At 39.2% G+C, this 14,075-nt stretch overlaps 2 protein-coding genes across 13 annotated transcripts in view; one reads left to right on the top strand and one right to left on the bottom strand.

Annotated features, from left to right (window-relative positions):
* Positions 1–13,086, top strand: part of NADK2 (NAD kinase 2, mitochondrial) — a 30,152-nt gene extending 17,066 nt beyond the window's left edge. For 4 of the 12 annotated variants that reach the window (XM_023755007.1, XM_023755006.1, XM_023755005.1 and 1 more), the window contains 4 exons: positions 3,077–3,132; positions 3,265–3,318; positions 5,776–5,899; positions 6,717–8,659. In XM_023755007.1, coding sequence (XP_023610775.1) covers positions 3,077–3,132; positions 3,265–3,318; positions 5,776–5,899; positions 6,717–6,855 — 373 coding nt within the window. In that variant the 3' untranslated portion in view covers positions 6,856–8,659. Of the gene's footprint in view, positions 1–3,076; positions 3,133–3,264; positions 3,319–5,775; positions 5,900–6,716; positions 8,660–11,207; positions 11,444–11,839; positions 12,080–12,552 lie in introns of those variants that run through there. The other 8 variants (XR_002829628.1, XR_002829625.1, XR_002829630.1 and 5 more) reach the window with 8 other exon arrangements.
* Positions 1–14,075, bottom strand: part of SKP2 (S-phase kinase associated protein 2) — a 55,830-nt gene that overhangs the window by 20,358 nt on the left and 21,397 nt on the right. The window contains exons 8-10 of the mRNA XM_006090120.3: positions 13,851–13,902; positions 13,564–13,671; positions 11,309–11,537 (exon numbers count right to left, since the gene is read on the bottom strand). Of these exons, the coding sequence (XP_006090182.1) occupies positions 11,324–11,537; positions 13,564–13,671; positions 13,851–13,902 (374 nt within the window). The 3' untranslated portion in view covers positions 11,309–11,323. The remainder of the gene's footprint in view (positions 1–11,308; positions 11,538–13,563; positions 13,672–13,850; positions 13,903–14,075) is intronic.

The following is a 14,075-nucleotide window of genomic DNA, read 5'->3' as shown; positions in this document are numbered from 1 at the left end:
GTAGGCCAATGCTTTATCCACTGAGCCAAACCAGCTAGGGTTATAAAGACCTATTTGGAAGTAAATTTTCAGACATCATATCACTTGCTTCATAAGAAGTCAGTAACTTAACATATTTTTTAAAAAATCCCAGTCTTAGTCAAATAAATGAACCTTTGGGGAAAAAATGAAAAGTATCATTTTAAAAAATTGGTTGCCTTGGCCAGTGTGGCTCAGTTGATTGGGTGTCGTCTCGTGCACCAAAAGGTTGCCAGTTCAGTTCCTGGTCAGGGCACATACCTGGATTGTGGACTTGGTCCCCAGTAGGGGTATGCAGGTGTGTCTGAATCGTTGCATTATCATCTTGGTTCCCTTCCCACTGGGGGACATGATTTGCTACATACACTGGGAGATGTACTACAGAGTGGGATCATACGTTTCTGTTAGTTCTTAAGACTGTCTCCAGTCCTCCATACATTCTGTCCTAGCAGATGTAAGGGTGAGGAGTGCTCTTAAGTGAAGAAAGTTTTGCTAGCCAATGAAGATATGAGACCCAATTTGTCTTTCAATTTGGTTGTCTTTAGTACAAGGTATGTCTGACTTCAAATGGGAACTTAGTATGGTAAAGGATATAGAAAAAAAAAGTGATCATGTGCTAGCTAACACTTGCGTAGTCATGTAGTTTGTCTTCGTAGAATATAAACCACTTCTAAAGGTAGGAGAACTGGCTGAGATTCAGGTCCTAGCCACAGGAAATTAGTCTTAATTTAATCCTAATTCAGAGGACTTAGTTTGGGTTGGTTTTAATAGGAAAGTGGTATTCCTAATAATAGGAATCTAGGAATATTACAGCAAGTCTTCTTAGCCCTTTGTTCTTCTAAGGTAAATCTTAACTATGGTAAGGAGATATTACTTACTAAAATATTTTGTCCTTTATATATATTTAATTCAATGGAACCCTACTAAACATAGGTCATTTTTATGTGATTTTTAGATTTAAAATAGAATTCTAAAACAGTATCTTCCAAAAATGTGATATTCACAGGAATTAGAATATAACATACATATCCCTTGCATTTGGCGTTTTCATTTAGTGCTGAGTTCTTGCCATGAGCCAGGTAGTGCCCTAAGTGTTTTATGTCTTATAGCATGTGATGTGAGATAGGTATTGGGAACTTATACTAAACAATAAGACAGTCAGGACACTTAAACTATTTTGCTTTATTACCAAACTAGTGCCCCAGTGCACGAATTTTTGCACATTGAAAAGAAATTAATTAGAAGGTGGCCAGTGGGGCAGGACTGGGCGAGATGGGCCAGACACGCCCTGGAGCCAACCTCCCGTGGTCCCTCCCCCACCGGCCGCACCTGGGGCAGCGCTGCAGCTCGAAGTGCATCTGCGGAGTGAGCGGGATCCCTCTGGCAGGCGGGGTCCCTCAGCCTGGCCTGTGGGGATCGGGCCGAAACTAGCTCTCCGACATCCCCTGAGGGGTCCCAGATTGCAAGAGGGCGGTTCTCAGGTGACACACCCCGGAATCGGGCTCCCTCCACTGGTTCCAGGGTGTGTCACCCGAGAACCACCGCTGCCAAGTCACTGAAGCTCGGCAGCTCCTGTGTTGAGCTCCTTTCCCTTGGTGGTCAGTGTGCATTATACCTACTGGACGGTTGGACAGTCACTTAGTCTTTTATATATATAGATCAGCGGTCGCCAACCTTTGGACCTCCCGGACCACCGGTTGGCGACCACGGATATAGATAGCAGGTATGAGCAAAGGCACACAGGTGAGAATGAGCTTGGTGTGTCAGAATGTGTAATTGGGCAGGTAATAGTGAAGAAGAGGCAAGGGCCAGATTTTAGATTTTTATAGCAGAGGGATTTGGTTTGTGAATGACCCCAAATTTTTAATTTAAAAATTTGTGTATATGCATTTTTCGTAAAAGATTGTTCAAAATCTTTTCACATTTTTCAAAATGTATAGAAGATAGGGTTAGAATGGGATATGTATTTATTATCCCCCCTCAAAAAAGTTAAGAGTCACTGAGTTGGGTTAGAGTTGTATGGCTCCTTATGTTATTCCTTTTCCTCAGGATTGTCTGCTGATACCGTGTGAGAAGAGTATGAATAATTCTAAGTTTCTAGAAGAACTTTTTTTTAAAACTTGCTTTATATAGACCCCAGGACAGAGCTACTTTTAAAAGTTATTCTTGTTTGTGTTAATATCTGTTTGTAAGTGGTTAAGTTAGGTATCATACTAGCAAAGGATTTCTCACCTTTAAGGAAACTATTTTATGACTTAAATACTTACACGTTAAAAATATGTTAAATAGTACAAAAGAGTATACAATGAAAAGCTAGTTTCCCTTTTTTTTTTTTTAATATATTTTATTGATTTTCTACAGAGAGGAAGGGAGAGGGAGTTTTTTTTTAATATAAATAAAACAGGAAAGTAACATATATAGTATATAATGCTTTCAGTTTTTTAACTTAATATATTGGTTATCTCTACATACCAACACATTTAGTTCTATTTAATTCTTTAATATCTACATAGTACTCTGCTGAATAGCTATAATTTATTTAACCAGCTTCCTATTGCTACATATATTTGAGTTTTACTACATATAGTTGGTTTGCTATTATAAACAATGTCTCAGTAAAATTCTTGTGTGTCCTTGTGTATTATATATGCAAGTATATCTTACAATAAATTACTAGATCAAAGAATATATTCTATTTAAATTTAAATAGTGCAGAATTGCTCTTTGATGGCAACTCCTATACTTCTTTTCCCATATCCATGCCAATACGTTATCAGTTTTTAATTTTTGCACATCTGAGAAAAACCTTGTTTTAATTGTATGTTTTAATTTGTATTCCCTTAAATAGGAGTAAGAATGAGCATTTTTTTCATACAGGTCTATGAACTGTCCATGTACTTGGCCCACTTTTTAAAACTGGGTGAAGTGGCTGTTGTCTTTGGTTGTGTTTTTCTGATAATTTCTAAAAGTTCTTTGTGTATTAAGTAGATTATTCCTTTCTCACTTTTTGTATGTTCTTAGAATTAAAACAAAGAATTTATGTGGTGTTTGTTTCTAGGTCATTCAATATTAACAGGGTTGCAACTCAGGCTGTGGAAGATGTTTTAAATATTGGTGAGTACCAAAATAGCTATTATACATTGTAATTATACTATAGAATGTATATGTTTTATGCTGTGTTAACTATTACATGGTACAAAGTATTTTATTTAATCAATATATATTCCCTCTTTCCTTTTTCAATAGCAAAACGACAAGGAAGTTTAAGTCTTCCATTGAACAGAGAACTGGTAGAGAAAGGTCAGTGACAAATGATCTTAATTACTAAGTTTCATTTAAGTTCTGTATTGATTTTAGGATGTTATTGTGATGTGTACTTGTCTATTTAGCAAAGCACAATACTTTTTTGTCTCAAACATGTTTAATATCCCTTTACTAGTAAATATATTTAAACAATAAAAATTTAAAGCGACAAAAATTATAATATAAACCTTTTATATTATGATTTTTGTCTATGTCAGAAACAGCATAACTGCAAATATGCCTTAGGGAGTAGGAAAATACAGAAAAATACACATGTGGCAAATAGGAAACGCACACCTAAACTCAGTGTGCCGTTCATATCCTCTGAATGAGGGGAAATTCACTGAGCTGTGCATGCTTATCTTCACTTCACTAACATGTTCTGCTTGCCCCTCTCCTGCCTGCTCCTGCCTAGTCACCTCAGGGTTCCTTTAAGAGAAGTAGTCCTGTTGAAAGAAAGGATGACCAGGGAATTTAAAGATCTGGGTTCCAATCCCTGACCAACCAGTGCCTGACGGAAACGATGGGCAGGACTGATTCTCACTCCTCCCCTCCCTCTGCTGTAAAAGGAGGAGGGCAGGTGGATCACTGGTGCTTGGGCACTCTTCAGCTTTGTTCTTTAAATTTTATTTTAAAAATATTTAAATTCTGAAAAATAACATTCGTTAGATTTACATATGAAATTTTTACACACTAAAGTCCACTCATTTATCAGGATCAATGTTGTAGACATCAAACTAAAGCTTTTCTTACTGTGTGTTTAATTGAAGAGGATCCTTTGATATGAAGGTGTAAATTCCTTTAAAAAACAACGAAAAGCCCAAACATATTTATAGGTACATCTACCTTCTTTTTTTAACATATAAACCCCAAGTAAAATACTTACACAAAGTGGATATCAACGCATATGAGATTAAAACTGTCATCCATCCATAAACACACACTTGAATTGAGAGTTATTAGAGTAACTTCATTCTTGTTGGTTGCCTTTAAAATGATTTAGCAATACATGATAAAGTGTCAGTTCATATATTTGTATGTCTGGATTTCTACACAAGAATTCCTTCATTGGGCAGATGATTTGTCTTTAAGTTAGTTTGAAAAACTGGACTAAATCTCTGAATTCCCTTTCATTTCTCTAAATTGGACTCTATTTCTTCCTCTCAGTTTGAGATCTAACAGATTATTTTCATCATGGCTTATGAGCTAGCATAGTATTAAATCTATGTCAAAGAAAGGAAAATTGGGCATTTATAGTAATTGAGTCTTATGTAATTTAACTTAAACATAATGCATATAGATCAACTGAAATTTATATCAGGTATGTAAATTAATTAAGGGTATGTATACAATCAAATGGTTGGTTTTTCCCTTAATAAACAAACTGCTTTGTGAATGACCATTATTCCTCTGAGGATCTGACTGTCTTCAGAAGCAATAGTGAGTGCCAGGGCCGCGGTCACTTGACACTCTGGACCTACTTTCTTCAGAGCCAGCACGTACTTTATGTGTGTGTTCCCAGGGAGGCAAATTCTTTTTAAAAACATGAATTAGGTTTTTAAAGGAACCCAAAAATTCAGATGAAATTTTGGAAAATACAGATTATCTGATGGTCTTTAATATGCTACTAAACTGATCATTCTGTCAAGCCTGATTTTGTCGCACAGTTGTCTTGAACCAGTTTGTGCATTGCCTGCCAACTCTGATGCGCCTCTTGTTAGAGAGATCGCAGGTCCCAGCAATTTCTAAAACTGTCTTGAATAATGGCATTTTCAGAAGTGAAAGCATATTGCCTATCATTTTTGAGATTGCATTTTATATCAAGACTATTAACTTATACTTATGAACTCTTTGACATGATCTTTTGGAAAAGAACTTGGCAGGGGAAATATGGCAACTCAAGTTCCATTTTTGAGTGCCATCAACTAGTTCCTCTATTTTTGTTTAATTACTAGCTTTGAATTTTTTCCCACCCAAAATGTAACTATTTCCTTTACTGTGAGTGATGTACGGTTCTGTGGACTAATCTTGGAACCTAATCCTCATTTATGAGTTGTTTTTTTAATGTTCTGGAGATCTAATGCACTCTATTATTATTTTTTCTTTATTGATTAAGGTATTACATGTGTCCTTATCCCCCCATTGCCCCCCCACCCCACTCCCTTTCATGCCCTCACCTCCCTGGTGTCTGTGTCCATTGGTTATGCTTATATGCATGCATACAAGTCCTTTGGTTGATGTCTCCCCTTACCCCCACCCTCCCCTACCTTCCCTCTGAGGTTTGATGTTGTTTTTTAATGGAACATGTAATGAGTTCCAAGGTACTTGATACTAAACAGAGCTGTGGAACTGAACTGCTTCTGAGTTGGAGATAGCATCCATTTTTCATTTTGCACTTCTCAAGTGACCATCTGTTATTGAATGTGCTAATACTTGTTTCTTCTTTCTTCATAGTAACAAACGAATATAACGAATCGCTGCTCTATAGTCCAGAAGAACCAAAAATACTTTTCAGTATTCGAGAACCAATAGCAAACAGAGTTTTCTCAAGCAGTCGTCAGCGTTGTTTCACCTCAAAGTAAGCAAGCTACCAAAGTCTGAGTGTGAGGCTTTCATCCCTTGTAATTACCCTTATGTTAACACATTGCGTACCGCATAGAAATCTCTAAGACATACGCCAGGGACCGCATGTTTTTGGGCAAACTGCACGTTATTTAAATCATCATAATGCACTTTAGGTGTTGTTTTTTAATAATTATAACATTTTTATTTACAAAAACAATTAAACAATTAAAGTTCCTAGTACTTTTTTAATGTATGGTACTGCGTAAAACATTTTCCTCTATAAAGAGGGACCAAACAAAATATACATAAGTATCTAGATTCGCTCCTTTTTCCATGGGCATGAAAAACGAGAACACTCGTGAGCGGTCCTTAACAGATGGCGCGAGAAACACGAGAAAACTCCTGAGCGGTACGAAATGTGTTAAAAGTTATTTCAAACGAAGTCTGGTGGGGGACCTGCTGACCTGGCTAAAATGACATTTTCTTTCCAACTGAATGTGCCGTTTTAGCACCACTAAAATGTAAATGAGTAGAAGGGGCATAGTTAGTTACGTGGGTGATGCAGATTTTTTTTTCTAAAGTATTTAGACTACAACAAGATTATATTATCATTTTAAAAGAAACTGACTGGAAAGCAACTTTTTCCCTGTGCTGTGGAATAAAAGCAGAACAAACACTAAAGCCTACCTGTGTAGCAGTAAACCTTTAGAGTAGGAGTCATGTCTTTTCCCTCCCACACCTGCCACTTCAGATAAAATTATGGGTTTTAAAGAAACCTTATTTAGAGTTAAGAAAACTTATTATTTAATGAGATGTTGCTTTCTGCTTAGGGTTTGTGTCCGTTCTCGTTGTTGGGATGCCTGTATGGTTGTGGATGGAGGCACTTCTTTTGAGTTTAATGATGGAGCAATTGCTTCAATGATGATCAATAAAGAAGATGAGCTTCGAACTGTGCTTCTAGAACAGTGAAGGATTTCCTCAGACGAGACTTTGATTACCAGAAAAATACTTGCACTGCTGAAACAGACTACCGGTCAGAAGCTACATCTTTGGGTTACTGTTGAGACTGGTTGGCCCTGGGCTCAAAGGTGACTAAGAAAGTGAGATTTGTATTATTCTTCTGTGGGGTTCTGAGGGAAAAGATGTTCACTCTGTAAGAAAGTGGATGGACTAAACTTTAGAACTGATACCAGTGAAATTTCTATATTACTTATGAGTGGTATTCAAGAGTACTTGGTATCTTTTAAATTTAGAGGTGGGTTCAAAATAAAGGATTAAATGTTTCCTTCCCTTTCCTCCTAACTTTGTGGAATTGGTCAGAACAACACCTATCATTAGTATATCACCTTCAAAGTATATATTTTTTATAGCACCTAAAAATCAAGATTTAAAGAAATTTTTGATGGAGAATTTTGATAAATCCTGACATTGACCTAATTGAAGTAGGTAAATGTGTTTTTCTATGTGCTAAGAATTTTCTAATTTCAGAACACAATATTATTATGACTATTGATTTAAGAAGTTCAAACAATCATTTTTAAAATTATAGTTTTCATTTGACTTTCAGGTTAATTTTGACAATGCAGGGTGAAGTACATATAACTGGACAGAATCATGATGCTGTTACAAATTATTAATTATCCCATAGCTATTTTAGGTGATAGGCAATTTTTTAAAAAATGACTTGAATATAATAGATATCTTCCATATTTAAAAATCTCTTAACATGGATTCAAAGACAAAAGGATGAACTGATTAGCCATATTCTGCTAGGAGTTTGGTCAAACCTCTCAAAACTATTTTTATCTACTTTTAATACCATGGTAGTTTTCACCTAGCTCATATTCCAAGTTTTCACATTAGCTTTGGAGGATAAAATGTTACGGCCTTTTGTCCCCCCATGAGAATTAATTTTTTTCTAATTCTTGACCTACTTATATGTAACCCTAGACTTTTCACAAAAAGCACCTATTGCTGCATCTTGAAATCTTTGGTAGTCTCATGCCATTTATTCAATCATTGAAATATTTATTGAATACCCATTCTGTCCCATGTACTGGTTCAATTGCTGGGTATTCATTGATGACTGGAATGGACTATCCTGATAGAATGTGAGTCCAGTGAGCTCAGAAGTAAATTCTGTAAAAGTGAGGATGCACAATCAAATTGAGTACTCTTGGTTTTGCCAACATTTAACATGTTCTTGTCAAACTTTTAATATAAATGTTACTACACAAAAGTAATCTAGGCTTTGATGTATATCCAGAACAAGAATGTTTTTCTTTTCCTAATTAAGAGTATCTGTATACTCACTAGCAAACAGTTAACATGATGCATTCAGTAAATATTAGTGTTTTCCCAGAGCTGGTCTAGTTTCTGGTTTGATTTACAAGTGATATATTAAAATCTACTTGATAAAGTGAAATTCCACAGTATAGAAACTCCCTTAATAAGTTTAAAATGCCTTCTTGACAAAAATGCCAACTCCATCTTTAATATCAAGGAAATCTGTCCATGTGGTACCATAGATCTGTTAATATGTAACATATTAATAGGTAACCTGTGTAAAATTGTTCGTAAGCCATATTTCAAAGGTTTAAAAATTGCTTAATGTGCTCCATTTGCAATATAACTCCTAATATTTCTGCTCTGTGGTGGGGATTTATTTGTAAGAGATGATGAGAGGCAAAGGATGTTAGAATAGCAAAAATGTTTTTTGAATTAATCTTTAATGGCAACAAGATGTGAATAAAATTAAACTATTGCTATCTCTTCCTTTTTATTTCATTTACTTCCTTAATTCTCTTGGGGTCATTATTTGAAAACCTGGCTTTCCCAAATGTTATGTTTCAGAAGTCTTTCCCCCCACTGGTGTGCATTACTCTTGGCCTTGTTGACTTCCTTCACTGCTAATCTCTGCACAGAACTATGATTGGTTATGCAATCGAGGATAAAGTGCTTACCCTTAGTGTAGAACAGTGGTTCTCAACCTTCCTAATGCCGGGACCCTTTAATACAGTTCCTCATGTTGTGGTGACCCCCAATTTCATTGTTACAAATTGAACATAAAGCATAGTGATTCATCACAAAAACAATATGTAATTATATATGTGTTTTCCGATGGTCTTAGGCGACCCCTGTGAAAGGGTCGTTCAACCCCCAAAGGGGTCTCGACCCACAGGTTGAGAACCGCCGGTGTAGAGACTCTTGAGATAATGCTGACTTAGTATTTTTGATGCCCCATATACACTGATATTTATGGCCCCAGTAAAGCAAGTCATGGGAGAGCAGTGGTAAGAGAAGAGGAGGTTGCTTTTGCTTGTTCAGGGTTAGGGTATCCAGTGGAAAGGGGTTCCAGTTTCCCCAGCCCCCAAAACTGGTACCTTTCCTTATATGGTCAGTACCCTCCCCCATGCTGCTGTTCAAACACACTATCCTCCTCACTGTAGATCTTCAGTAAATGTTGGATTGCAACTGAGTTCACCAGATAGAAGAGACACAGTGTTGTCACTTTATCCAGAAATAAGAATTTTACACTTAGCCGGAGTGTCCCTCATATCTCTGCAACTGTGGCTGGGGGATCGAAGAGGAGTCCAGGGCCAGAGGCAGATGTGAACATGAAAATGCTGGGAGCTGACTTTTCTGGATAGTACTGCACTACCCCATCAATCACCTGCATTTTAGAAGTTGTAAGTGCTATTTCTTTTTAAAGCACTTTAAACAATTTTAGCTACAGTGCTTAAAGGAGGGAAAAAAAGGACCACAACTTAGCAGAAGTACTCGTTTTTATAAAAATGTGTTTTATTTAAAACAAGTTTATAAAAGTAGAAATCACATACAAAAATACAGATTACTCTGACGTGTTAGGAAAATAGCTTTTGACTGGACTTGAGTTTGGAAGTACTATGTGTGTGAGGGCACCCGGAAGTCAGAATCCAGCCGGGTCCTGTGCCCAGCCCTTGTCACTAATCTGTAAACAATAATCTCAAGTAGTATTTAGCACTTTTGAGCTACTACAAGATTGAAACATAATCATTTCTGGTATAACTACTTTAAAATGTTCTTCCTTAGGTCTAGACAGATAAGGACACTTCATACCATCGTTTCTAACATTTGAAAAATGTGATTTAAAAACCAACAACAATGTTATTAGAAATGACGGGTTTTGGCTTTTCTGTTCCATTTTGAACACATGGGAAGGTCATCAATTTAAATAAGAAATTAGTGTGTTTTCTAAAGTATTGAGTCCATTTGCTTCTGTGTGCCATTGAAAAATATCACTGATGCTATCAAAGGCTCAACACCTGAGTGAGCTTTTCTGCAGGTGCGAGCTGTGCTTACTGCTCTGAAACCATGGGACGTACACCTGCTTCTGGTATTTCTGATTGAGAGGAACATGCAGTTCGTAGGGAACGTTAGGTCCAGTAACCTTATAAAATGGGTGGGTAGGTAAAAACAGGGATTGTGGAAGACAAAAAAAAAAAGCAATTTAAAAGACGTGATTCTAGAGTAATATAAAAATAACTTCAAGAACCTCAGCAATACAGGCAAGCCCAGGCAACTTCAGTTCAGCACCCCATCCCACATTTCAAGAAGAGAGACGTTTACTAGCACCTTCCGAAAACAAGGCGAGGCATTTTCAAAGCTACAGAACCCACTTAACATCATTTGCTCATAAAGTTAATAAAGTTAGAAGACCACAATCACATCTCCTCAGCTACCTCAGTGTTCTGGGAGTACAGTACATAAAGGGTGCCTCATCAACGCGCATTAGCGCATACTTCAGATGGACCTGTCACAGAAACCGCCTCCAGAGCCTCCACATTCTATATCCGCTTGGCTATTCTTTTAAGTGTAGATTGTAAGGTGAAGGACCCAGGACTACTTGTTTCCATGAACCTAACTGCCAATGTAAAGGCAGAGTTGAAATGGGCATTTTCCTTTTTCTATCCCCAGAATGACTGCCTCAAACCGACCATCCTACAATATGAATAGCTTATCATTTTTCCCAACTATGTCTAACAAAGCAACACTGAATATTTAAATAGAAGAAAGTTAAGTTAGCATATAGATCAAGAAAAGTATTTGCTTGCTGGTGATTTTTAAGCTTGTCTCTAAATAGATTTAATAATAAGGGCACTTGGGAGAGGTGGCTCAAATTTCGCTCTCAGTGGATCTTGAAATCACAGGCTCGTGCTCCTGAAATTGCAGAAGGCCCACGACTAGGCTCTTAGGAGCAGAGCAGTGACAGCTTTTCCTGTCATTTTAAAAGAGCAACACTTCCTAGTTTTCTCTCAAGTGCTTCTCTAATATACTTGCAGGACGAAGGCAAAGGGAAAACCGAGAATTCACACAGCCGAGCACTCTAGCGGTCGGGCTTCCTGCCCGTTTCCCTGACCCAAAGAAAAAAAGGAGACAGCACCTTGCAAAGCACACTTCACAGACAGCTGGGCTTTTGCAGTGTCAGTCGGCAGCGGATGCCCCAGATCTCCGGGTGGAGTTTGAGGCCCACGGTCGGCCTGGCGATGGTGGTGAAGTGGGAACCGTTAATCTGGAGGTGAGGCAGGGCTTCCCTTAACAGCTGAAGGGTCCCGTCTGGCACGATTCCAAAAACCTGTAGTGTTTTCAGTGTGGGAATTTCTCCAAGTTCACTGGAAAGGAAGAGAGAGAGAGAGAGACTTTCAGTGTCTATGGAAACTGTCCCACTAGAGTGACATGACCCACTTTCAACAACTCGGATCAGACCCTATAAAATGCAAACTGAAAACGTACTCTGCAGCCCACAGTTTAAGAAAATAGCAAAGATGAACCCAACGGCAAAGCACAGGCCACCGCCTGGGGAACAGGCCAGTGCGCTGTGCTGAATTTCCAACCAGCAAAACACTCCACATCGGTTTATTTAAAATCCAACTGTTATTTGCTTCCTGTCTCCATTCTTGATTTATCCTGGAAGGTGCTGCTGTGTGGTGAGGACAAGCCAGCAAGCTGGTGATGGTAAGAGTACATGTTTACTGTGGCACCAGCTGGAAATCACCGGAAGGTACACGCACTTGAAGGACATGGACTTGACCTCAGGTTCCCCATCTCAAAAGATGTCAGCTGGTTCGACAACTTCTCAATACTGGTTAACAGTCCACAAGCCCATTATATGTGATGGAACCTAAGTGCCTGCACCCAGATACTTCAGACAGGGGTAGGTAGTCGGGTACGGTGGAGAAGGGGGAATTGTGCCCTTAGAGGGGGCCATGGCCATCTTCCCTCTGCATATCACACGTCACATCAGCTAATCCTCTTCGGTGTTTCCCAGGTGAAATATAACTGTCAACAGTGACATTCTGGCTCAGAAAAAAAGGGAGCTCGTTTACCCAAAGTCAATACTTTTGTGTTTTTTTAACCATCACCCGAGGATATTTTTCCACTGATTTTAGAGAGAGTGGAAAGGAGAGGGGGGGACAGAGAGAAACATCAATGTGAGAGAGACATCGATTGGTTGCCTCCTGTTAGTACCCCAACCAGGGCCTGGGAACCTGCAACTGAGGTACCTGCCCTTAACTGGAATCGAACCCGGGACCCTTCAGTCCATGGGCCATTGCTCTATCCACTGAACCAAACCTGCTAGGGCCAAAGTCGATACTTTTTGGTAATGATTCTTTCTCTTTAACCCAGGCCTGTGTGCTGAGAAATCCATCTCTCTGATCTGTATTTGCTCCGGATTGGGACACAGTACAAAGTCTCAGAGAGGGAATGTTTGATTTGGAATTTCAACAAAACCCCACTGCAAATCAATGAGCACATCAGTGACCTGGTGTGAGAAGCATCTTTTACACTCATATTACCAGCAGTTACTTAAGACAAACTTTCCTTACAATAACGGCCACCTTACCTTGCCTCTGGTTTTCCTTCCTTCCAGCCTATTCTATCTACCAGCGTCCAAGGCAACTTCTGAAAGCCTAGCTCTGATTATGTCACTCCCCCGTGCCAAGGCCTTCGGTGCTTCCCTGGTGTTCATGGAACCCAAACCGTTCAGCTCCCCTTCAGACCACCCATGCCGACCACTCACCCAGTCTTCCCTCTAAGGGTATTTATTCTACACTCAACAAAGCATCGTAAACAACGATATTTAATATATGTTAGCTAAACTCAACATGAAGGGCGATTTAAAAAATAAAAGTACTACCCAAATAAAACATGCCTGGTGTTCATAAGGGATCTTATTTTTTGGGGGGTTAATCCTTACCTGAGGATATTTTTCCATTTATTTTTTAGAAAGAGCGAAAGGGAGGGGGAGAGACAGGGAGAAAGAAGCATCAACGTGAAAGAGACACATCAAATGGTTGCCTCCCACATGCACCCGGACCAGGACTGGGGATCTAGCCTGCAACCGAGGTACATGCCCTTGACTGGAATCGAACCCGGAACCCTTCAGTCCACAGGTTGGTGCTCTATCCACTGAGCCAAACCAGCTAGGCCTCAGTCAACGCACCGTTACCAGGTATGTTGAGCAAAACAATTCTGCCCTGGTTTTTCGGTTTTGCTGGCCTTCCCTAACCAGTTTGCAGTACACTAATGTCGATGTTTACGTTTTCAACATCTGCTACTCATACAACGGATTTAACACCCAGCGACATCTCTTCTGGCCCCTGCCTTCCACTAGCTTTGAAACACCCACATACTCACAGTAAAGTCTCAGGTATTATATCGTAGCACCGACTGAGCGACAGGTGTTGGAGGTAGTTGAGCTGGTAGAACTCGGGGAAGCACTCGTGGTTCAGCATGACGCTGTCACTGAAACAGAGAGGAGAGACTCACAGACACCCCGCCATGCCGGGGGTGGGGGCGGGGGGGGGGGGGGAGGACAGACAGTCCTCGCTGAGCTCCCTCAACACATTAAGATCCTTTCCTCACTCAATGAGGAGTCATGATTTTTCACGTATTTTTTCTAAAATAAATACATGAAGAAATACCTTAAGTCTAGGTGGACAAGATTGGGGCATCTTCCAATTAAGGTGGAGAAATCTAGAAGAAAAAAAATGACGGTCACTATTAAGGAACGAGACAGGGGCATCTGTTACTGATACTGTCACTGCCACTGCTGCACGTTCAAGTCAATGGGACCAGAGTGGCGAACTATTAGACATGAGCATCGCCTTGGTATACAAGAGTTTCTACCCCGAAAATTCAAACGAACC

This window comes from Myotis lucifugus, unplaced genomic scaffold (assembly GCF_000147115.1).
Source record: "Myotis lucifugus unplaced genomic scaffold, Myoluc2.0 scaffold_68, whole genome shotgun sequence".
NCBI classification, from domain to species: Eukaryota; Metazoa; Chordata; class Mammalia; order Chiroptera; family Vespertilionidae; genus Myotis; species Myotis lucifugus.
Note: the sequence above shows the minus strand (reverse complement) of the source record. Positions and strands in the feature narration are given on the sequence as shown.